The 26453-nt window shown below is 40.7% G+C and overlaps 1 protein-coding gene across 1 annotated transcript in view; it reads right to left on the bottom strand.

The window, feature by feature from the left end:
* The window catches only part of AGBL1 (AGBL carboxypeptidase 1), a 272002-nt gene that overhangs the window by 99041 nt on the left and 146508 nt on the right, over positions 1-26453 (bottom strand). Inside the window, exon 21 of the mRNA XM_039557990.1 lies at positions 25856-26032. Within this exon, the coding sequence (XP_039413924.1) occupies positions 25856-26032 (177 nt within the window). The remainder of the gene's footprint in view (positions 1-25855; positions 26033-26453) is intronic.

The raw sequence follows: 26453 nt of genomic DNA on the forward strand, positions 1-26453 counted from the left end.
TTCCTTCAAACATGCTGCACCCTGCCACTGCCTATGTTTCATCTTCCATTCTAGTACCCACAATCTTTCAGCCCTTCTTCCCACTGTATAATTTGCATCAGCTGCTCGCAGCAGATCTTATTATCTTATTATCTCCTTGCCTTCCAGTCATTCAAATTACAAATACTGCCCAGCCCCAATTCCCAGAGCAGTAACTGGATTCACTTCACATTTCTTTCCATCCCAATGTTGCCTTATCCTACCCACTTTTACCAGCCTTTTAACTACACAAACAGTCCCTTTTGTTTCTCACTCCATAACTCCCAAAATTTCTTGATTATTTTTTTCTTTTTGCGAGAGCCTCTCCTTTCATCAGCTCTGACTCATCTGGGAGGCCCACTGATACCATTCTGCATGAAAATTAGCCTAGGTTCACCCTTGAAAGCCATGAGTGAAACTCTGTATACTAATTTCTCCTTTGCACTCTAACTTCTGTACTTCTTTAAAAAAAATTACAAATCATATTAACAGGGCACTATTAATTCTATTAATACTCTCCAGTCATTGAGTTTCCTTATCCCTGTGTTAGTCCAGTTCCTGTGGTTGTGTTATTGGTGGTTCTCTCATGACATCAAGTAAGTTTCCAAACATAAGGAATCATAATTATGATTATTTACCTTGTTGAACCTGGTTTAGACAGTAAACTGCTGACTCTGCTGGCCAGTTTTAATGATTTCTTTTTAGTAGTTCAATTTCTTAATTCCTTAAAACTACTACAGGGGAAAAAAACTGGGATTCACCTAATTCTGTGAGTTACAACCTTAATCAAATATCAAATCACACAGCAGACAATGTGTGAGCACTGATTTGTGTACAAAGCAGCCAGCTTGGTCCCACAGCATCCTGCTCTGTTCCCATCCTGGCTGCCTACGAGCTCTGCCAGGGTACCTGTGACTCCAGAACATATCCCAATCTCAGCCTACACAAACTCATATTATTCCAGTGCTTAGAATCCATTATTATTTTCCAAATCACTCCTTGAAGCATAGAAGCATGTTTCTTTCTTCCAGGTCTATGTCTGCTCTCCACAAAATCCCTCATTTCCTTCTGCCAAGGGCCTCAGAGCAGAGCTTCTGCCTGGGGGTGGCTTTCCTGGCCACATCAGATGGCACATGGCAGCTTCCATGGTGGAATAATTACATGCACATGTCCAGAAGAGATTATCCTGAGGCCCTCTGTGTGTTGGTTTCCTTAAAAATTTACTTTAAATAGGTCCTCACACAGACCCTCACAGGTGAGAGGTAAGGACACAGACCAATCCACAGCTCTGCACCTTCCTCTCATTTCAGCTTTCATTACTGTAACCTTTCATGCCTTCTATATCCATCCCCTTATTCTGATACATGTCAAGAGCTACCTGACACTTTTTTCTTAAATTATAAATGGCTCCCGCAGGCTAATTTCTTTTTTCCATATCACAAATTCTCTTTGGTCATCTTCAGCAAACACCATCAAAGCCAGCCTTCCCACCTACCCCTCCCTACAACCTCAGCATCAGTGACAGGAAGCAACTATGATTCTACAATTTATTGTATTAGCACTTCTAAAACAACAAAGCAGGCCTTGATTTTCCAAGCCAAAGGCACATGGGAAAGCACAAAAATCATCTCTGCCCAGCTCAGATCAGAGCAAAGAGGCACTGCAGAGGAGAGGGCTTCCCCCAGCCTGGTGCCTGCTCCCTTTGAAGAGGGAGGATGGAAGTACAAGCAAGGAGCTCACTGGCTGTTCTCTCACAGGTGTCAGTGCAATCATTCTGACACAGGACCCTTCTTGCTTCTTGTCATTTTTAGCAGAGAAATGGGCAATAACAGGGAAAATATGACCCTTTTTTTCTCTTTCTTTCTTTTGAATACCCTATACTAGTCACCTGGAGAATGGCTGATAACACTGAGGGTAATTCAGGCAAAAATACTTCAGGACCCTCTTTGATGTCTGCTCTAATATAATATAGGTTCACAAAATGAAGGTGTAATACAATAATACCATACAAAGTTACAGAATACATGAGAAAGCTGGGTTAGAGGGAGATTTCACCAGACAGTTCAAGGGCAAGTTACTAATCATTTCATTCAGAAGCTGGGTTAGGAGGGATATCCTGCAATGAGTCCCAGGGATGAGATACCCACAGTCAGAAATCAAAGATCAAGAAGGTCCTTTCAGGTGAACCAATTGTTGTTAACCACTAACAAGGGTTTGCAGGCCTGCAGAGCCCAAAGGTTCCTTTCATCACAGCCCACATGTCCAGTGGCACAAAGTAAACTGAGAGCCATTAAGATACGGATGCTAGATATTTATGCTTTAAATTTTATTGAAAGAAATTATTACTAAAAGGAAAGCAAAAATGAGGATCAAAACAAAACTTCTACTTTATTACAGGAGATAGGAACTTGTGGTGCTTGTCCATGAGGAGCTGACCAGGAGCATGCAGATGATTTTAGACATTTGGACATATTTACGATTTATCTGTCAAAACTGGCAGCTGAATGTAAACTTTTGCAAAGCACCTGCCAGTATTTTCCCTTCCATAATCCCACCAGCACAGGATCAGTTTAACACCTGCACACTCTATGCTTTAGGAGAGACAGAGACAAAGAAATCAGGTCTTTGAAGACTGTGAGGAGCAGACTGAAGAAAAGGAGAAAAGTTCAGAGACACAGAGCTATGCTGAGAGGAGGCAGCTCTGTCAAGCAAGTGGAGTAACTGATGTGACCCACACAAAAGCCCATGTTGCCCCTTGTTCTGCCATGAATGTGTCCATGTTGGCTTTTTCAGAGATGGAGACCAGAAATAAGCAAATGGAGAGCAGCTGACAAATGTTTCACCTCCTAGAGAGAGCATCATGTGAGAAGCACACAGGACTTGTAAAAACTAACTACAAGTTTCCGAGTCTTTGAAAACCAACTGCCCATTCACAGCAAAGCAGATGAACATTTATCAGCAGAGGAGATGCCGACTCCAGATTCCAGGCTCTCAGCTGTACTACCTGAGAGAATTTGCATAAGAACATGCTGCCTTTTTCTTAGGAGTCCTTTTATGATTTCTACTGAAAATGATAATCCTCTGTTTGTGCCATTGCAATCATTTCTACTACAATCAAATGTTCTGTCCAAAAGGAGGATTACTGCTTCACTTTGGAAAGTGTATGGACTTTCAGAGGAACTAAGGAGCCAGTTTCCAAGAAAATGACCTTGGTAACAGAGAACAAAGAAGACAAAGATCTAAAAACACTACGTCTGATCAGAACTGCCTCTTCCAAGAGGTGTCTGAAGCCCTTCAAGTTCACAAAAACTGATGTTCCTGCAGATGAGGAGATGGAGACAATGGAGACAAAAAAAGTGAGGAGACATTTCTCTTTACTGTGCCACTCCAACATTCACTCAGATTTTTCCTTTGACAAGCTATTAATGTTTTAAAACTAAACATCACAGAGACATGTATAGAAAACCCACTGCAGTTTTCAACTCCATCCTTTCAGCAGTGCTTTGTGGGGAGGAGCATCACTCCACATGGTGCTGAATGGCAAACAACTCGCTTAAACCTGCCCTTCTGGCAGCTGCTCAGAAATCCACAGAACAAACAGTTAAAAAAAGGAAAGCCTTTGTTTTTCTGCCCTTTTTTTCCCCAAGAACATAATTTAACATGACTTTCCACAGAACAATTTGCATGGGGTTACCCACAATGCGCTGCATTATGTTAATACATTTCAACCTCTGATGCATATTAGACTGACAGTCCTAAGGATCTGTTAAAGGAAAAATAAATGATACAGGATAAATCATGATGTAAGACAGGACAGTATACATTCCACACTTGTGTAATCTGCCAAAATTCAGTCTAAAACTAGCCTAAGAAAGAGAACAAGAGTACTGTGCATTCAGAACAGCTTTAGGGAATGTTCCCAACTCAAGCAGAAAACAATACCTGACTGAGACATGGGTGTAATCACGAAGGAATGGAATGTACAACAAACCAGAACTAAGAGCTAAAGAGAAGACAAGGAGAGATTTTCTTCATTTCTTTGATTTCCCAGTGGGTAGCACTGCAGGGAATATTCCTTCTTGCCCATCCAAGGATGGTTCAGTTCACTGCACTTCACCACACACATTCACTCACTCTGCCTTCTGCTTCTCTCCAAGCCCTGCTGCATCTTCTGATGCTGGTAGCAATCTGTAATAGAGCCTGGACAGACTCTGTGTTCAAAAACAGCTCTTCCAAAATGCTGAGCCTCAGGGCTATGTGGTCACAGAATCCAAACTACTGATACCTCCTTCCTGCAGTCATGGATGGAGACTCAGCCCTTCACCTGGGGAACAAACATTTCCTCCTAACGTTTTACAGAATTGGTCTTGCACTTTCCTACAGGAAATATCCACAGGAAAATAGAATCAGATGTTAACTCTCCCCTTCAATCAATTCCACACACTGTTTTCCTAGTAATTGAAGCAATCAGCTGTCACTCCTCAAAACCTGAACTGAGGGATAAGTTTCTTTTGGTATGGAATGAAGAGACATTTAACTGGCCAGGGGACTTTCCTGCAAAACCCTCAAACAGGAGCAAAAGTTAACAAGGAGGGAACAAGTTATAGGGCTGGTCGAGGGGAAGGTATATGGCAAAAAGCAGGATTTTTCCATCAGGGTCTTTTCCTTAGTTGTCTCAAAGCTAAGTCACAGTAAAATGAACAAAATAAGGGTCGAGGCCAAATTATATTTGCTGAAGAGGAGCTATAGAGATTAGTGTATTAATTAATCGCGACAACGATGTCAGCAAGGGCCTGACCTTTATTCCTGCCCTAGTAACAGCTTTGTCCCTGGTGACTTTCAGCCTGCATGCTAAAGCCATTTAGATACATCCCACAATTAATCACAGGATACCCTCTGGGAGGTAGGAGAGCAGCGCTGCAAGATTCAAGCAGGGCTGCTGAATCAGAGGAGGAGTAACCTAGTCAAAAACACCCTGTCAAGGGCATTGGCAGAGTTAGGGAGAGAGCCCACAATTCTCTGTACCTCTCACACTTCACCCCGCATGGCTAGGAACTAAAGTGTTTGAAGGTATTAATCTGGAATTCTGCCACACTTTATTAAAAAAAAAAAAAAAAAAAATCAGAGACTCACAAAAAATAAAGATTAGGTTTCAAAATCCCCACTGCAAAACCACAGGAAAGAGCCTGGCTTAAAAAGAACTTGTATCCTTTATACTTTGTAATAAAAAACCAGCAATACGTGAAACTTGGGCAAAATGACAGATAATACTGAGACCAGGACAGCAGGCAGGTCTTCAGTCACACCCACAGAGCACCAGTCACTCTGACAAAGGCTGTCCAGAGTCCACAAGTGCAGCTGGATGGCAGGATATGAGGCAGGATAAAGAGCTGGTGCTGTCCCACACAGCAGGGGTGGACAGGGGTGGAATCTGGACAGGCTCAAGAAGACAATAAACAATCACATTAGTACCACTGCACTTAACTCTTTTCTCAGTACAGGCTCCAAACTGTCTGTCTCAGCTCCAGATGAGCGATATTGCAGAAGCTGTAGCTTGGACAAGAAAAATTGTTCCCTTGACATATCTGTCTATCCCTAGCTGAGCTGAACCTGCCTGTCCCTTCCACTTCAGCTCTGCATACAGTCCTTCACATTCAGTCCTGATGCTGGAGAACGCTCAGACAAGAAGGGCTCTGGTGTGGATAGAGCCTAGACCAGCACATACTCAGCTTTGTTCCACGCTCTTCCATTCAGAGGTTACAACATCCCAAACCACAGCCAAACTTCCCTATGTTACATTGCACTCACTTGTCTGGCACCTCCTGGTCCATAAGTAACCAGCACCTGTCACCTCTCAACTTTCATATTTGAATTTGGTCAAAAAAACTTTCCAGTACAAATAAGCTTTTAGCTTTAGGCACCGAATGAATTTTCATTAAAGCCTACAGGGTTACCTCATGTTAGAACTCAGCTACAAAAATAGATTTCCTATCCTCTTCCCTAGCTATTGTTGGCAAACATTAGTAATAGTGAGAGAAGCTATTTTGGGACTTTTATTGGCAAGTCTTATGTTCAGACATTAAAGGAAGTAATTGGCTGACAGTGGGAAAAAAGTGCTAGACATGGGTTTCAAGAAAATACCACCTTCTGCCAAGCTCTTTATGCACAATCTCTCTGGAAAAAAAACCCAACACCAAGCCCCAAAACAACAAAAAACCAAAAGGCCTTATTAACTGCTACTAATAGAGGACACACCTGTGAGGATGAATGAGAGAAAAGGGCACATATGGAAAGTTCTCTGTCTCAGAATGACGATCACCGACATCCAAGAACACATTTCTGGTACACAGGTACCATAACAAACACAGCCATTCATAACTACACAATTAAAGTAACATGTTCACCATGTCCAGACACACCAGTGGACATCTGTGTACTTGGAGGTGTGAGAGAACATGTTGTGAACTAGTTCACTCATATGTGTGCCCACATTCAGTCACAAGTTTGCACTCAAATATTCCTTGCACACAAACACTCCACCAGTACAAGCACTCACCTCTTGTGAGTCAGGAAAGTACAGGCAGGAGCTAAATAGAGGCACACAGAGATCCATATCTATTTCTCTTGTAAACTGTGCACACAGTCTTCACTCATTTATTAACACCGTGCTAATAATTTCTAGTAATTAGTGCTAAAATGGGAAAACACAATAATGCAGATCTTGGTCCTTTGCAAGGGAATTAATTACACTCAGCAATACCTGTCACCCCCAATACATACAAAGGAGTAACACAGACTTGTATTTCTATTTCCCAGGCATTTGCTTCAGTGTAACTAGGATTTATTCATCAATGAGCTCAGAAACAATACAATAAAATTCACTAAATGGAAACATAAAAATTAAGCCCTTTCCTACAAAGCCACTCTGAGCTGTACAATTACCCAGACTTTTAGACTCCTAATGAAAATCAAAAATGATTGGCAAATGATTTAGGAAAAATATAACCTGTTCTTTTTCACTTCTTTGTCTGGGTGTGGAGACAGTACATTTGTCAGCAAGCAGGTTACAGTCATGCATAATAAACTCGTGCTGTGTCTCGGTGCCACTAACCTTGCTGTGCATCCAAAACCCAATAAGGATTACATGCAATCAGTGAAAACAAAGTCGTTATTCAGTCCCTAAGTGTTCTTGTACCAGGTTTGCAAGAGCTGTGGGCACAGCTATTCACAAGGACTAATCACCCCCTCACAGACAAATCGTCAGCACATTACATGGGTTACACATGGAATTATTGTCTCCATTTACCCTACTACTGATTTGCCCTCCAAGTGAAAGCAAATTCTCTACAATCCCTATACAAAGAGACTGAGTTCTGTATACATGACAAATAATTTTGTGCTGTTTCCAAAAAAATGTGTCATGGGCAACGGAGGAAAAAATTCTTAAGGCTTTATTAATTTCTTTTTTTTTTTTTCTTTCCTCTTTTCCTTTTAAATTCAAGAACATATACATAAATGAGATGTATTTTGGGATTATGCCAAGCCTCAGTAGTATTGACACAGAAATATGGGTAAAACATTTCTGGTTGTCTTGGGAGCATTCTGGCTGTCTTAAAGGAGAAGGCCTTCAATTACTGATTCTGCCTTTTTGGAATCTCTTTAAGGTTTAGATTCTGGGTGAGGAGTTATGAGAGCTCACATTTAATTCGGTTTATCATAGCTGTACACTCTCAAATGCAATCAGTGGAACTGACTGGAAAGAGAGGGATATATAATGAAGCACCTTGGGGGTTGAAATATCTGTTATTCAGTCTTCATGAAATAAGCCTCTCTTCAGAATTTTACTTTCCCTTATTTCAACCAGTCAGGACTTCCAGCAAAGCCAGCCTGACCTTAAATGCCATCTGGACTGTACTTATGTATTCCAAGCACACCTAGAAGAGCCACATGCTTCTCATTCTTGGGCTGTATGAGCAGATAATAAGCCAAATCTGTACCACAATAATTTGATCTCTCTTCAGGCTGTCCCTCTTTTATGAACCTTTTCACGTGAATTCATAAATCTACCCAAGCTTTTTCTTTCCCAGAGAGTGTAACAAAAGATATTTCAAAAAATATATGAGAAATCCCAATAAGACTTCTCCTTTCTAGCAATGGACTCACAAAAGGTCCCATTCATGCTACACCAGTTGACAACACTGAGTCAACAGCACATTCACTAAAACATTGTCTCAATACCCTGATAGCAAGGTCTGCCCTTGTAATCAGGATCAAGGACATGCACCAGTCACCATGTACACATCTATGGGATACTGAGCATCTCCCTATCCACAGGCTAAGGGCACTTCAGTAGGGTCTAACTCCACATCTCCCTCTCCAGCTGAAATGGTCTTGCTTTTTCCTGTACTCCTCTGCCACTAAATCCATCCACGTAATTTTAATTCCCAAAATGTTTGTGCTGACAAAGACATGCCTGAAAGGCTGTAGAAGACCCTAAAGAAAGGTAAGGAAAGTCAAGAACATCTAAAGGCTCCTTTGCACCTTTCAATAAACACTGTATGAGCAGAAAGGAGGAAACATTACAAGGGACAAGCTGCTCTCCCTTGCCCTACAAGCAGCAGGTAACAGCTGAAAGCAGCAGCTGTGACAGGTGCTGCCTGTGCTGGTTTGCTTTCCACGAGCCCGGCACCCCTCACATCAATGAGGTGTCACTGAACAGGACTGCACAGTGTGAGGAGCCTGCCCCACCCTTCTGCTCCAACCCTGGGTAGAAGAAGGGGCAGGACAGAACCTCACAAGGCATTCATCTTCTCTGCTGTCCTGAGGGCTCCCACAGGCAAGCAAGAAATGCACAAATGGCAGTATTGTGAGCATGCTGTCCTTCAGAGGCTCCGCTGCGGTCCCATGCACTGCACACCTCCACTCCAGTTAGTTACAAACGGAAGGGATCTGAGAGACAGGATACCCCCCAGCTTTGCATTTATTAAAAGGTCACCAAGGAAATGTGATTTTTTTCCTGTGAACAGAGATATCAGAAGCTAATGAAATCTGAATTCCATCACTGCTGCGTGCATTTTCTTTTCAGTCTTCCTTTAGAATTGAGCTTCTTTTCCCTTTCACAGGCTACTACAGACTCCCATAGGTCCTGTGGCAGGAAAGATTTAACAGGAAGGCTGAGGTTATGCATCTCTGCCTTCTTCCCACCCTACCTGCATTGGTAACTGTGACACTGTCACCCAGCAGCAGAATAACACCCAGTTCATCATCATTTTAGTTCCACCTTGCCTGGTATAGACCCACAGGGAGCACCCATGTGCATTCCACATGTCCACACAAGATACATGCTCTCATGTAGTAGAATCACAAAATCATTTAGTCCAGGGAAGACCTCCAAGATCGAGTTCAATCTTTGTGTTAGACTCAGGTAGTGCTGATACCAATTACTCACACATGTACACACGACCTTGTGCACAGCTTCTTCCAAGTACAATCTCTCACTTGCACACAGCCAGAATATGCAAATCCATGTGAAAATCATAATCACATACATCCTGCCACCCACCCATGCTAACACACCCCTACAAACCTGCATGCTCTGTCCCCAGGCACACATCCTTCCCGACCCCCACCTCTAGGAATGCAAGAGGTCTGGGAATCAATAACCATTTAATCCTTCAATCCACCACTGTCAAGTTTGCTCTCCCCTGTTTGCAGTGACAGACAAGCAGACTAAAGATGCAGGACATCAGTATGCAGAGGAGGAGAGGTGGGGTGGGCACTGTGTCAGCATGAAAAGCAGGAAGATACTGCTGAATCCAGTCGAGGTTGTTCTTGCCACCTGCCACCAACTGGGCAGAGCTGCCACTGCCCCAGAAAGCTCCTGCTTTATTCCCAGGACATCAATGCAGAAGAGAGCAGGGAAATAACCACAGGCCATTTTCCAGAAATAACATAACTGTACGTAGGAAAATTCAGAAAGAATCCTGCTCATCTATTTTCAAAGCCTAAGCAATGACTTACCCACATAAAAATGTGCTACATGATCAATCTCTTACTAAAATGACTTGATGCCATATCCTAGAGAGGAGGTAGAGTGAAACTAAGCACACTTCAGGCACAGCAGGCAGCCTTTAGAAGAGTCAGGATGCTTTGCTGACCTTATAAAGAGAATGAACATGCACGTGCAGTGCACCCGAAAGCAGTCAACACCTGCACCAATGAATTTCAACCAACTTTGCAGCACCCAGAATAAACAAAAATCTGACAGTATTCCCAGAGTATGACACGAACTCTGACCATGTACCTCTGTCACAGCCCACAGCCTCACCTGCAGAACGAGACTCTGAACATCACAGAGCTACTCAAGCTCAGCCCACAACATAGCCTCATTCTCAGAACCCTGAGTTTATCATTGTATCTATATTCAGAGATCTCTACTCTGCATTAGAAACAAATCCTATTATGCCAGGCCTGAATCTCTCCTGGGCAGAGACTGGCATTAATATAAATATAATTATGGTTGTTTAATAAATGTACAATGTCTGCTGATCTATCTCGCTAAATTAACCACAAGAATGAATTTTGCATTAGTCCTGACAAGGCCTATTTTCAAAGCTGACATTTAATACCAGGCCCCAGTACAAATTGTACTTCAGGGTACAAAAATCAAAGGATTTGGTGAGAACTAAATGTGTGAAACCACAGAAGCAGTCTTGGTGGCTTGTTGCAGGTACCCAGCCTATGCAACACCTCTACATAGAGCTGATCAGTCAGATAAGAAATTCAGGTAATTTCTGTGTATGTGGAAGTTAGCAGGGTTGTTCCTGCCCCAGAAAAAGCTTCAATGCTCTGACCCCTGGAAGCCCTTCCAATCACTGAACATACTGGCTTGATCAGAAGAGTGACCTTTCTGTCGCTCTTTCCAAGCCAGCCTGAGCTCCACTTTCAGATCCCATTTATTTCATTCTCCCTCACTGGAAGAGACAGAAGGGCTGCTCTTAAAAGGTCATTACAAAATTGGTGTCCAGCTACCTACTGCACATTCACAGCTTTCATCTTTGGTGGAATGGTTCTGTCAGGTAGCCCAGGTGACAGGGTTTATTCAGGTGCCAATTCACCTGGGTGTAGGAGAGCTGAAGGTTGTGAACAAGTCACCAAGTAACTCAGGCTTGCTTGTCTGTGCTGTGTTCTAGGGTTGTCTCCCTTCTTCCCCATCACTACCAGCCAGTGAGGCATACATGCTCTGGGCCATCATGCCATGGTTATGCAGCCCTTCTCCCTAACTCACATAACAGATCCAAGCCTATTCCTCCTCAAGGCTAGAAAGAAAAATATGAGAAAGGCAGTAAAAACAGAATTGAAAGCACAATGTAATGTAAAAAAAAAAAAAAAAAAAAAAAAAAAGGAGGGCTAAAGTAAACACCTTCAGAAAGGCTAGATTCATACTCCATTGTTTTCATGTAGAGATAGCAATTCAAACCAAATAATCTCACTCCACTTTCAATTATCTTGCAAGATAACATCATTTTATCAACTCCCAGCTTCCCCTCCAAACCAGAACAAGTCTCTGCACAATCTGCTGAGCAGTATCTTTTAAACAAATGACTACTCAAAAAAAAAAAAAACCTATGAGCAAGTGCAAACTGCCCTTATGGATTCTGTGGCAAAAGAAAATCTATATATCTGTTCTAAATTATACCTTATAAAATAAGTGATCTCCAGCAGGACTAAGCTGCTGTAAACTGGACAAAATTTCTAGGGTTTTTTTAGCCCTGGTAGTACATAGTTGTACTTTTTCCCCATCCTCATTTACAGTATCTTCCTCAAACTCATTATAAAATGTCCTTTTCGTTGCTGCTTTGTATGAATCTCTGATTCAAATTCATTGTGGAATTCAGTCATTACTTTCAGCACCCCCAAAGGAAACTTTCTGCTATATTCATAAAGCTAAGAGGAGGTAGGAAGCAGGAAGAGATTTGGTGAGAAATGTTTTGTCTAAGACAAAACTTGTTTGTGAGGGTATGACACGGCACAGGTGACCTTTCTCAGGGAGAGCTGCTCAGCTCTTGAGTGATGTTTTTGATCAGACTCCACAAGAAAGATATCCTTGCAAGTTGAGCTCCCTTCCTCCCTGTGAGGGATGGGGGCTATTCCATTTTAGGTGAGCGCTGTTGTTGCTGAGTTGCGCAATTTAATCTCTTTCTGGCTCAAGGAAGATCTCATTATTTACACAGAATATTACAACTATTACATGAGAAGCAGGGACAAGTTCAACAAAAGACCTTCTAACAATCTACATCCTTGCTTTGAAGCAGAGAGACTGGAATCTGAGTTTTCCTCAGCTGAAAGAGGGTAATGACCTGCTCTGTGATCAGCTGTTTTCAATTTTTGCAAGTTATTTTCAAACAAGTCTGTGTTTTCACCCCAGTGCAAAATGGGAACATTGGCTTGAAATATCAGAAGATTTCAAAGACAACACCTGCTTTCCACAACTACATATCAATATTTTTATCTTCTGTGGCAAAAGGTGCTGAGGAAGCGTTGACTGTGGAGATGGTGACAACAATAGAAAATGAGGTAAAGCATCTTCAGAGGTGTAAGTCCTAGCATCAGCCTTGTAAGGATTTGGTCTCTTTTAAAGCCAATCTATAAAGAAAAAATGTTGGAATAGGACTAAGTGTACAGTCAACAGAGTAGAAAGTTTCCCATTCCTGGGTCAGAACAAACTGAACAAGACTTAAAGAGCCAATCCATGGCAGATAGAAAAGGTCCTGAAGAGTTCGTTCCCTTTTCTCTTAGTCCAGTGACCTAATAAATCCCAGAAGAAGAAATGATAAGGGCAAAGATAATCAACATTTAGTATCATCATTATTGAAAACACCCAGGCAAGAACAGGCTATAATCTTTGAAAAGACTAACATAGACTTGGGTGGGAAAAGAAATACCTCCAACAAATTAAAGGCACCACTTTCGTAAACAAAATCTTATCCACGTAATAATTTCTATAGTAGCATTCCAGAAGTTATTTTCTGGTGATGGTCTCAAATACTTTCTTACTGTTCTAAGGACTGACTGCCATGAATTTTTACTTTTTATCTTCTTGTATCCATTTCCAATGTTACAATGGCTGGTGTCTATTTTCCCCATTTTCTTTGTTCAGTGACAGTAAATCCATGCTATTATTCTTCACAAGATTATTTTCATGAGCCACATTTAGGGGAATGACCTCTACTGTTGTTTACTCATTACATTCAGAAATACTAGAGTGCTAACAAAGAAACTGGGACTGAAATAACAGAAATCTGTCCCACTATAATCAATCATGTAGATTTTTCATCAGTATTATGAGTCACTGTCCTCCACACTAATTATTACTTTCTTCTTGCTACTAAAGCAGCATCGTTTTCAACTGAACATATCCTCAATTCTTAATTAGAGAATTGTGCCTTTTTGGATACATAGCAAAATCCTTTTTAGAAAAGGACTCAATTTCTATTCATAATACTTCTTTTTTTTTTTTTTCTTCCCTCTTGTGGTCTGCTTTACCTCTAATATTTCTTCAGCTCTGAAAAATCACCCTTATTAAGGAAAAAAAAAATACAAGAAAACATGTTAATAGGAACACTGTCCCCTGCCCACATTAAATGTAATTGGGTCATGATCACTGGTGTCTAGGTAACCACAAACTCCCACAACAAAGATTAATTCATCATTTCCTATTACAAAGTAGTCCAAAATAGACCTACAGTGGATACTACATCTTTTGTGTTACAAATTAGTCATCTCTAATGTTTGGAATCTTTAATAGTATTTACTGCTGTCACATGAAATCTCAAGTAGATCTCACCCAAACTGAAATCCATGGCTACACATTTACTTTTTCTGTATGGAATACAAGTGCTTCTGAGGCAGTTTATCCCATTTTCTAGCTTAATTCAGTGTGCCAGGCAGGATCATTTCCTAGACTTTGCCATCCTACCTGCAGTATGTAGACCTGAATTATCAGTAAATGAAGGTGTAGCACGTTGCCATTCCCCTCATCCCAGCCAGACATGCTACTGCCCTTTCTGTCCTCCCCAAGCAGGCAACAGACCAGTAGCTAGAGATGTTTAAATTCAAAAAGTACAATTCCAACACTTTCCTAGCAGGTTCCAGTACAGCCAGTTAAATTACACCTTATCAACAGAGATGATCTGTTAATTAGTCTTGCTCATTGCTCTTTAGCAGTAGTATCGAGACATTTGGGAAATTATTGTGCCTGCAGTTTTCCCTGCACTGGTTCAGTTTATTTATGACAAGGTGTTTGAGTTTGAACTGCATTTGTTTTCACAGGGCTTGCCCCCCCTACCACTTCATGAAAGATTAGTTCTCTTCCTCCAAAGGGCAAGGGACCCTCATCCACCTGATGTCCCTGAGCACTGCAACATGGCTCACTTCCCCAAAAAAGTCTTCTGCTTCATAGCAATTTCTGCAACCAACAGTTATCTTTCATTCCTCCTCTGATTTACACCTTTAAAAAACTCTGGTAAAATCACCAAGATTTTTGTCTTTCCTTTTCATCAAAAGCCCTGAAGAATCCTATCATACACCACTCCACATATTTCACTGCTGTCTGCTCCCAAAATGCACCATCCAACCATGCCTTTGCATCTCATACTTCTGGTCTAGACAGACAATGCACTGTCACGTTGTACTTGTGTTTACTCCTCTGTCCACTTTTGCTAAGTGAGGCTCATCTATGACTACTACTTGGTTGAAAATATCCCAGTGGTGGTTTGTTTTGCAGCAAAAGGCATTCAGAGATATCCTTCTAATTCTCAGTAGAGTATCACACATCATCAGCATTGAATGCCTCTAGATTCTTTCTCTTCTCTTGGCTATAAGGAACCAACATTTTTTATTATTATTTCTAATATCTTCAACCTCCTCAAGTCTGAGCCTTCCCTGCTTATGACAAGTATGCAAATAATTTCTGAGTTGTCCCCAATATCTGCATCTCTGCATGTCACTTGCTGTGCCAAAATGTCTCTTTCTAGACCACATATCTTCACTTGTAGATCTCCCACCATCTGGCAGCACATGTATTCCTTAGACAAAAATTAGAATATAACACATCCAAGGCAGATCACAGCAGTTTTTGGGGTTTTATTTCATCATCCATATGCAGTATGCAATGCAGGGTCTTACCTAAAGATAAGCCATAAAACTCCAAATTCCATCCCAAACTAGGTTTATCAACTTCTGCCTGAGTTCATCTGGCATAAGCATACCCTCACTTTACAAGTTTATCGCACACAGAAGCACATATTTCTGCTCTGGTATTCAAAACTAAAGTGTTTACAATTTAGTTTGGTTTAATTTACTTTAGAAATGAGTTAAGCCAAATTTAATTAAGGGCACCTTAATTCTGCTTCAGAGTGTTGACATGTAGCTTAATGTGGTTTAGCACAAGAATTTCCACTTGCACCTTTAGCTAATTCAGAGGCACTTTCCTGCATGTTCTGATATAGACAAACTATTAAAGAATTAAGCATGTTTAATTAATTATCAAAAAGACTGAAAGGTCACTTAGGTTGCACTGTGTAAGTACCTTCAAGAGAATAAACCAGTAAGTTACTAAAGGTCTGTCTAAACTAGCAGAGGAAACAGAAATGCAGCTAAAACATGAGGCAGATAAATTCAAATGAGAATAAGGCAATAATATTTAACAGTCACTAACACCTAGAAAATGCCAAGGGACCAGATAGGTTTCCAGTCCTGTGATATTCTCAAATCCAGCCTGGATATTTTTCTGTTTACACAAACACAAGTTAACAAGCTTTGTACAAAGCTGCCTGGGTGAAACCCAAAGGCTTATGACATACAAGAGGTCAAACTAGAAGAACTAGCAGTCTCTAAGCACCAAACCTTCATGAATTTGTTATTAAGATTCTGTTTTCAGTGCTTAATCCCTTTCCCAGAAACTGCAGCTTTCCCTGCTACAGAACAGGCTGCACCTGGACATGGCAGAGGAGGGCAGGAGAACGGAGCCCCCTTTGCTTTTGCTATGACTCTGGAATATTTTTCAAGTCTTCAGTCCAGACTTGAGTCAGAATTACAGAAAGGCAGAGTGGCTGTGGAGCTGTGCTACACAGGACACTCTTATCATACCCAAGGAGCTGCAGTAGGAGCAGAATTTCCAGATGTGGACTCGTGCAATACCCACCTTCTCTAGCTGGAAGACCTGACTGTACTTGAGGACAAGCCCAGCACATGGCAGAGTTTGCAGACACACAGGTATTATTTATGATGTTTAAAATACCAGGCAAGGGTGCATGTTCTGATTTAAGCAAAAAAATGACAGCACTCTGTCAGTAAGGAAGGAACTTAGTACTGCCAATGCAGAGAAATAATAATCAGATCTGCTATATTGGGCAATTGGAAACCATTTTTGTGGTAGAAAGAAAAATAAAGAAAAGGTAACAATCATTTAAAGAGTTCAGGACACCTGAAGAAAAAAAAAAGTCTGGATTGGAAACAAAACAAGGAAATGAACCAAACAGAGGAGAGCTGGGTGGAAGCAGGATGTATCTGCAGATTTTGAGACTGAAGAGAATGAACAGACCATCTAGTGTGATTTTAGGGGAGACCAGACCAGGGGACCTGGATAACAGAGGCATGAGGATGGCTGTGAGCATGGCTACAGAGCCGTCAGACTGGGAACTACTGCAGCTGTGGGAAGCACGTTTGCCAAGGATGCAGAAACCAGGAAAAGGAAGATTAGATTTCATAGTATAGTTTATGCTTTATAACAGATAGCATATACAAATTATGGGCATCAACCAGTAGAATTCACTGCTGCAGGAAGCCCTGTCTGAAAAAAGATTACAAAAGAGAATGAAAAAGCTACATAATTATTCACAGAGAGTGTAGCTCATTATTCCAAGTTTTGAAAATTTTAATCAGGGCTCATGTTGTAGTGTACGAAGCAGAGGAGAGGTAGGTCAGGCTGGTAGGATTATTTCCTTTCCGTGTCTTAGTGTAATTGAATCAGTTGCCTTACAGGCAGGTTTTGTTTTCTCCAGAGCCGTGAGGAACTAGTGTCTGCACGAGGCAGGCTACCTGATTATATGGACCAATGATCTGATCCAGCATGGCAAATGTTATGATCCTAAGAGGAAAGAAATTCATCTTTACAGAAAATCCTGTAATCAAAAAGTTTGAACTTTAGATGCTTCTAAAAATCCATGCATAGTCAAAGGCAAACATGGCTCTTTTTGCCTGTGCTTTTCCACCTACCCATTCTTATTTTCCATGCCTGAGGAGTTCATGATTAGACTAGGAGCTTCATCAAAGAGCAATTTTCAGCTGCCAAATAGATTTGTACAATAAATCCACACGGGGCCAGATTAACAAGCAAGAGAGACATCAGAAATCAAAAAGCTAGCTGCTGTAATTCCCCAGAAAACTTGAAAGGATGATGTGCAATGATATTTGGGCATTTAAAGGGGCACCATTGAAAGGCTGCAGTTAGTTTTCATTAGGAATGTTGCTTTTCTATTCCTTATCCTTCCCAAGAGTTTTTTCTTTAGAAGACTGAGATCCCATGGACATCCAAGGTCATGCCATTCAGGATTTTTTAGTGGACTTCAAATAAAACAGTAACATTTCATCCAGAAAAATTTTGTGTGCGTGACTGCAGTTTTCTTATTTGCCATTATATTTAAAATAGAAAATGAAAAATAATCTTTAAACATCGAGTTTGCTTTACTTTTATACTTTTTCTGTTTGCTGTAATAATTTGTACTGTGAATGTAGTTAAGGCTCTAACATCTGAAGTCAAACCAGGTCCCCAGCTATGCCCATAAACTGAATAAATACAATTCAGAGATTAGCCTGGCCATAAATTGCTAAGCATTTTCAGCCGTCTGGCACTACAAAAGACTGTTTGACTTCAGAGCATGACAGCACTGATTTTAATACTGGGAGAGCTTGTTCCTCCTTGCAGCACATGGACAAACCTACCCCCTCAATCACAAGGTGACAGCACCTGTTGTTTTTCTGTTTCCACACAAGCAGACTGGTTTTGTTCATTTTTAAATGGGGACACAATAGCAGTCACTTGTCAGCAGGCTGAAAATATGGAGGTGAGCCATTGATTCATGTCTTGTTCCCTCACAAAATGCAATTTCTTCTCCATGCAACCCCAAGAGCAATAGCAAACAACTTTTTTGCTTCAAGCACCTGGGCTGCCCGGATTGATAATGTCAAAAAACCTGAGATTCTTCCATGTAGTCCTGCTCTCTCAAATTCTGGAAGATGGATATGACAGGACACTTGCATTTCTGATTCTATGCAGTCTTGTTGCTCATCCACTTTGTAGAGAAACAGTTTGATAGCCTCTGTCAGTACCTATCACCTCCTTTCTGGAGTACAGCTTTGGAATAGGGGAAGACTGGCCTGCAACCAAGTATCTGGGGAAGTGCAAAAGCAGATGAGGGGGGAAAAAATCCCATAAACAAACTAGAAACATCCATTGTTTACAACACACTGGGGAAAAATAGAAATTTAAAGGAAGATCATCATTCAAGACAAGCATTATTCAAGATGATGCCTGTTTTCCACTCCCCAGCCCAAGGAGTTTGCTATGTCCCTATGTTTAACAAAAAGCCAACAACCAGCTAGAACACATCATTAACATCATAAGAAAGTGAAGAGATTTTCAGGGTTTCTTCGAACAAACTCTCCAAGGGTGAGTCCCAAGCAGAAGGGGTAAACAGCAGAGTTAATACAACTGTATGACTGGAAAAGGGTGGACCAAAACAGAGGTACATGACAGCTCTGCTTTTCTATTCTATGTGTCAGCCATGTCCTTTGAATCTCAACAGGACTGGATACCCCCCAGCTTTACAGAGTCAAATCTATTATGATCTCACCTCTGTTGTCATATTTTATTGTGCTGTAATTTAATCATATGGCATGGGATGTCTTCTCAAGGTCATAGCAAGTCAGGGATACAGCTGGCTCAACTCAGGAGAAAGAATCAAGATGTGAAAAATTAATTCAGTATCTTCATTCATGATCCAGTTAGCACCAGTGACCATCTTGTGTCATACACACAGAAAAACATTAATTCCAGTATAACATTCCTTTGGTACTCATCAATAACGAGAAGGAATAAATACTGTTCCCTGGTGCCCTGCTAATTCTTGCATTGGCTTTTAGTGCTTCCTGGGTGCTCTGGGGACAGGGAGGCTAAAGAAAGCTCTGCGCTGTTCTTCTCCTGCGTCTTTCTCCCGTTTTGAGTAAGTGTGAGTTCAAACACAATGGAACACTCCTCCACCACCCAACACTCAGATTTTGCAGCCCAGGAACAGCAAAGCAGATGGCCTGAGCAACAGCTGAAACCCACTGCAGCAGGTGCTGGGAAGGACTTTTCCAAAACATCTTTCAAGGCAGCATCCATGGGACACCTCACCAGATGGACCAGTACAGGCAGCCACCCCTGTTCTGACTTCTTGAAAGAGTTAATGAATCATTCAGACATGGTGGGAAAACATTTGTTTGTGTGTACAGCAGCAAACTCTGCCTGTTGGCCTGAGGGCCCACAGCTTTTCCAGAGTCATTCACAAAACACCAACATTTGGCAAAAGTGGAAGGAAGAGCTGAGTGTTCCCAGCAAAAACTCTAATGCAGTCACACTGATGACAGAAAATAGGTTTTAACTTTATATAGGGTTAGAAATCCCCAAACCAATTCCCCTGCCAAAAAAAACAAAAGAAAAAAAAAAAAAAAGCCTTCCTCAGATGTGATAAGAAAAATAACCCTACCCCAATGACTGAACTTTTCCAAAACAGCAAGGTTAGACTGACTCTGGAATGGACCAGCAAATGAGAAAACAGAGTATGGAGACCAGCATCACCTTCCTGCAAACTTTACAGACTAATTTAAATGCATATAAATAGCCCTTCCATATGGCAACATTGAGCACCTTCAACAAAACTTAGCAGATAGCAAAAACACCCATAGCTTTTGGGAACAGAGATGGTATTTACATCCCATTTGCTTTTGGTCACACCTGCCTTAATACAACTGTCTTATTCCCCATCAAGAAGGATGAAGTCTGCTGGGGTGGTCCTAAAGACAAACTCTGGTTTTTGTGTAGATATAAGGCTGAAAGAATCCCCACAATGTTCTGTAATTTGCTTTTCCAAACAGAGAGCCAAAATCAACACACCTTCAGACAGATCTGAGCACAGATAAGCATGTGATTTCTTAGTTAGCATCCTGTCAAGTAATAAAACAAACAAACCAATAAAAACCAGTTAACAAGAGGAAATACTCCTGCAGTTAATATGAGAGTTTCATATAAGAACTTCATGTAAGAACCTCAAAGATTTAAGTATGTACAATAAAGACAAACACCCACCATCTCCTGATTTGTTTGCTCAGAAACCCCTTCTCTCTCCTTCCCCCACTTCCTAAATGCCATTAGTCCCCACAAAGCTCTGTGAAGTGAGGCCCACAATCCTAAAAGGTACAATTAGAATCTCTTACAAAATGAATCACCAATCAATTAGCGCAAGGGGTGGGTGGAAATAACAGAGGGAGGGAAATAAAGCAAATATGATGCAAACTTTTGCCATGGGTAACAATTTAAGGAAAGGGAAAAAAATCAACACCCTTAATTTGAACCATCAGTCCTTAGATTAATATTAGATAACCATTTTTTTCTATACTTTTCTTGCTATTACAGCTGCTTCCAATTTGAGCCACTTTGGACCAGAAGTGGAAGCAGACTTATCAGAAAGAAAAATCATTCTTTCTTATTCTCAGCATCTGCTTTAGAATGAGATCTCTAGAGCACTGAGGGTCAGCTAAAAACCACACACTTTAGAGGTTATTTTTTTTTTTAAAAAAAGAAGCTTTTGAATGCTTTTGAGACTTACTCATACTCAGGAAAAGTATAAGCTCTGGGGCACAAAAGAAATCAGAAATGGCAAAAAGTCTGTCAGATTTGCAAAGATGATGTAATCATTTTCCAGAAATGTACACCAAAAAGCATAGAGTATATCCTATTTCTTTACCTTTTCTGTCTACAACAACTTATCAAACATGCTCTATGGCAAGAATATTGTTGAAATCATTTTTGTTGGTAGCTGAATAGTGGCAAGAGGCCAAATTAAAATTATTTGCAAGTTTCTGCACCAGACTTCCAATTACAAGAACAATATACATCTTACTGGAGAACAGAAGCAGCATCATGTGACCCGCAAATGCCATCAAAACAACTCAATTTCTGACTATTAACTGTAATAGACTGCTTATGAATAAAACATACATTAAAAATTCCTCAAAAAAATTTGGTAAGTAATCTTCAAAAGTAAGGAAGATAAAGAAAATATTTAATTGTGTACTGATAATTATGAAAAGATATTGCTGCAATTCAATGGTCAATCATACACAGGGAACAATCTGGCTCATCTGGACAGAAAGAGATCAAACCAGAGAAGGCCTCTTCTGAAGGATGAGAAAGAGGGAAGGTTTTCTTCTTGGCAGATTGCTTTAGTTGGTAAATCACTGATTCATCACTCTTCTTAAATATGTCAGCCCATGCAGGTCAGGCTAAAGGGGATGGGTAATATTAGATCTTCTAATTAGACTAACTCTCACCACTTCTGTTCAGCAAAGATTTTTTGAATTAATATCGAGAGTGCCTTATGAACTGTAAGACCACGCTGCTCGGTGCTGGGGTCTCCAATTTCAGTGTCTCTGCAAAGGGATGTCTTTTTCCTCTAACCACGTCCAATGAAAAAATTTGAAGTATTCAATTCCTCTGATTTAGAAGAATTAAAATGGCCAGGAAAAAAACCTCTTATTTCTCAGCCCTCCCAAAAGCTTTCTTCAAAGAGGGATCCATACCAGCAGTAAAATCTCCTTCACAGGATACTGTCAAAATACCTGCAATAATTTTAAAACTCATTTTTGTTACTCCTTGTTGTTTATAATCCGTTTGAAGCAAAGAACTAAAATCTATTTCCATTACTACTCCGTCTCCTCCATCAGGCACACCATGCCAAGGAAACTGCTTTTCCAACATAACGTACACACAGAGCATGGAGCTCGATTTTTTTAGATTAGCTGTATTACCAAGACATATGGTTTGGAACTCAGGTGCAGACACTGGCACTAAAGGTATTAACTTGGAGGATGATGGATGCAGTAATGAATGGACCAGCACAGTGGAATATGCTATAGAAGGGTCTTAATTAGCAGGTGAGATAACAAGGAATCAAGAAGAATGGTGAAAGAGTGTGACATGACAGAACAGCAATTGTCCCAGGGTCCTGGCTGTACCTGTGCTCAGAACTCCTCACAGCACAGCCTTGCATTCAGTCTTTTCAAAACCAAAGATGAGAAGGGGGCTCTGTATCCCACAAAAGGGAGGCAGCAATTGAAATCAAGTTAAGCTGGAGGGGTAAAAACTCCAATGAGGGACCAATGCAGACAGTCATCACTTGAGCAAAGAAATGATAAGGGGTTTATTATTTTATTAATAATATTTTCTGGTTTGACCACAGAGTTGTAAACTGGCAGAAGCAGGAGGCAAAACTCCCTGTGGAATTTCGTTGCTTTGTTTTTAGCAACTTTCAAATGGAGATAGGGCTCCTCTAATACTGATTTGGGCAATCCAGACAAGCTGATAAAAGAGTTTGGATATCTTACCACCCTCTTTTCTTGTTCCTAGGTTGAACAAAATCTTAGATTACATCAATAGTTTCTTTAGTTTTATGTTTCGCTTCCTTAAGCGTAGTTGGCTTATTGCATTTCCATTGATCACAGACAGGAAGATTCGTCAGACAAACCATCTCTTTTCTCCTTTCATTTTCACCCTCCTCTCCATTTGAAATCAAATTATTTTTAAAAGAAGCTGGGGTCACTATTTTTTCTCATTTACATATCAATAGTACCAAATTCCTGCTTTATCTTTCTGTCACTGAACTATTTTAAAATTTCAGTGCAAGAGAGGGGACACACATTTGAGGGGAAAGCTTTCAGAGATTTTTCTATCAGGAAAACTAAATTCTGGTTTACCTCAGCCCTCACTCGACCTGTGGTGAGATGGGGTACACTTAACAGCTTTGTGCAATTAATATTTTAACCTCTTGTTGCCTCTATACAGCTTCCTTGTTCTTCCTAAATCCTTTGCACAACCGCCACCAGATACCTCTGTGCAGCTCCAAGCGCTGTACCTGTGCTCACAGCCAGCAAAGAAGCTGCTTCAATGAATTCTTTTCATCACTTGAAAGCTGGAAAAAAGCTAAAGACCAGGTCTGCTGCTCTCCAATAGAAGCCTGACCACTGGTTCACTGAATGATGCTGGACTTGGGAGCCTCTACTGCATTTAACGAGAGATTTTAAATCCTAGCTTCCGTTTGTATTGTACTTCAAGGTGTAAAAGTAACAAAAACATAAGGGTATTCTTGTCCAGGGGAAATTCTGCATATATTCCTACAGAGAGATCAGTCATATGCAATTAAAAAACTGACTCAATGATCCACAGTTAAACAAATCTTCTAAACCAAATATCCGAAAGCTCTAAGTATAGGATGTTGACATCTCCTGCCTGAGCGGTAGAGTCATTCTATTGCTTAGACACACATCCAACTTCAGGGTCCAAGAGTGAAGAGCTCAGGTGGAAGCCAGTAGGAAAATCAAGACCTCTTATGTGATTAATTTCAAGTTTACAAGAATGATTTCAGGGCTCCAAGATACTGTTGAAGTAGCTTTGGCATGATAGATGGAAGCTGGGGATTAAATAGTATTTTTATGCAGCAAAATCTTAGTTTAGTCTGTCTATTCCACACTCTTACTAATCCACTTGTAAGAGCAAGTAAATAGGACCAACTCTAAAGACCACTAAAAAGAAGAGGAAATAGCTTTTAAGTACCCATTTTCTGGAAGAGATACTTTATGTATTTATATGCAGGTCCAGTATAATCAACATAAGAAATTATATTCCTATACTAACAAGTTGGGTACTTAGTGCACTGGGAAAAAAACAGTGGGAATACTTTAAATCTGGAAACACAGAAGCTGCAAAAAGTGTTTTTATTATCCTTATGATAGAGAAATGGTGAAGAAATTCTTCCTAATGTGAATATTCATGTACCCCCCATCTTTGAGATAAATCATAACCCTAAAAAAAAAACCCCTCAAAAAAAACCAAACAAGGATATGTGACCTCATAAACATAACCCAATGATCCAACTAAGATTCAGCTTTTCAGGGCATTCAGAATGGAAATTTCAGAACTGCTTTACAGCTTTCAGACTTCCTTGAGAGCCATGGGAACACTGGATTCCCTCACCAGTCATGAGCCCTCATTTGTCAATTGTTTCCTGTCCTTAGTGGCTGCCTGTGGCCCTGATCAGTGACAATAAAGAGGACAAGAAAGAACACAGTAAACAATTTCATGCATTTCAAGATATTTCTCTTCCTATTTTAAGCATCTAATGACACAAATGAAGCAAGTTTGTTTAAAGACCCCACAGATGCAGATGGAGAAGGAATCATTAGATATTGATACAATCTGATGTGTCACTGGTTTTAGATCTTACTGTAGTTATCTAAGCAATCAGTGAAATCCTCCTCCACAGAGATCATTTGGAGTTTTGTCATTGATTTCAGTCAAAGTAGATTTTCCCCCACTGTCTAAAGAGATTCAAACCCACTGTCTTGACCTGTGGTGCCTATTAAAAAGCCATTAGCACTTCTCAGGAGTAGGGAGTGTTAGATATAATTGCCCTGGGCATTACACTCTCTTGATTTTAACTGTCTGCTGTTTTTTAATTCTGCCTTTCCTGTCCTGGAATTGATGTGTGTATAGGAAAGCATGGTTAAAACAGCAGCTGAATACTTCCTGCTACATGCTACAGAGAGGTAAAAGGATTAGTATAGAGCTTACAAAGATAATAATTTGAATGTCTTATTAATTAATTGTTATTTGTAATAATGGCTCTTTCCTTAAGGGTCTTTCAGGATCCTTAACTGCTTATTAATGTTGTACAGATAAGGATTGCTCCCTAGTGGAAGAAATGAGGTGGAATGTAGAAGCCTTTCAAATGAAAGCAACAGGTTTGGAATAAGAAAAAGCAAAAAAATTCATCATTTGAATGAATGAAGAATTATGATCACTCAAATGCAATTACCAGACTTTATCCCATATGCTTAAAAATTGCCAGAAGATCTCCCAGACTGACGCCTGATGCATTTGGTACAAGTACAGCCCTTTGTACCAACCTCATTTGATGTGGAATTTGGGTCCGTCTAGATCACAGTCTCAGGCATAGCTTGAATTTATTGACATCTGTCAAAAGTAGCCTTAGATTGGCTACCTCTGCCTGTCAGGAGCAGGCAACTCTAAATGCAGGATTTTCAATGCAGGCTCTTAAATTTAGCCAGGTGAATGCTCAGGCAGTGAGCCTGTACCAACGAGTATTCCAGTTAATTACCTTAGAATTAGGCTCAAAAATGTCCATATGACCTGCCAGAATTTTTATTACAAGACTGTGAAAGCCCTTGTAAGGATAAGTGCCCTATATCATCCCCAAAACATTCCTTTCTCCAGCTCAGTGCTTTTGGCTGCAGACTGGACTTTCCTTTTATTTCAATGCTGAATGAAACCTCAGAGAGGGACTGTGCTTTCCTGGCATGGAAGGTAAAAGAATGAGGTGCCCCTGAAAAGAAACTCTGGCTACACAAGTCTGGAGAGAGCAGACAATGGCCATCTTCACCATCCAAGCTCACGAGATGTGCACCAGGAGGGTGGAACAGGGTTTTTGAAAGGTTTACTCACTCTGTAGAGTCCGTGGCTGCAGCTGCAGTAGGTGCTTTCCATGGTGTAGCTCCTCAGCACCCCCATTTCCTTCCACACCACCACCCGGGCTGTTGACGCCCGGGACTTCTCCACCAGGAAGCTGCAGCTATTCATGACAAATGCAGGGGCCACTTTATCCAGGATTTTGGGAAGAGTCTATGAGAAAATGAATGGCACAGATGTGAACGTGTTGACATCATACACACACACAGACCTGTGTTTTAATGTGTCCATAATCAAATGTATCCATAGATAGTTACTGAGAGCTCCAACTAGTGCATTATGTCCCCATGTGAAACTCTCCGATTCTGACGTTTGTTTCATTCCAAATACTAAAATGCAAACTTCCTAGTAGACTTGACATATATCACTCAAAATCAAACACTTGCACACCCAATAGTCTGGGACTGCTAAAGTCAAAGTTTTGTTCTCAAGTTGCTTCAACCAGCCTACACCTTCCCGCTGAGCTGCCAAGTCACAGCTCAGTACCTGACATCCCTATTCTCCCCTCTACAGTTCTATCTCCTCCCACCATAAATCCATGGTTTGACAAGGGATTGAGTTATGAGAGGAATTT

This window comes from Corvus cornix, chromosome 10 (assembly GCF_000738735.6).
Source record: "Corvus cornix cornix isolate S_Up_H32 chromosome 10, ASM73873v5, whole genome shotgun sequence".
NCBI classification, from domain to species: Eukaryota; Metazoa; Chordata; class Aves; order Passeriformes; family Corvidae; genus Corvus; species Corvus cornix.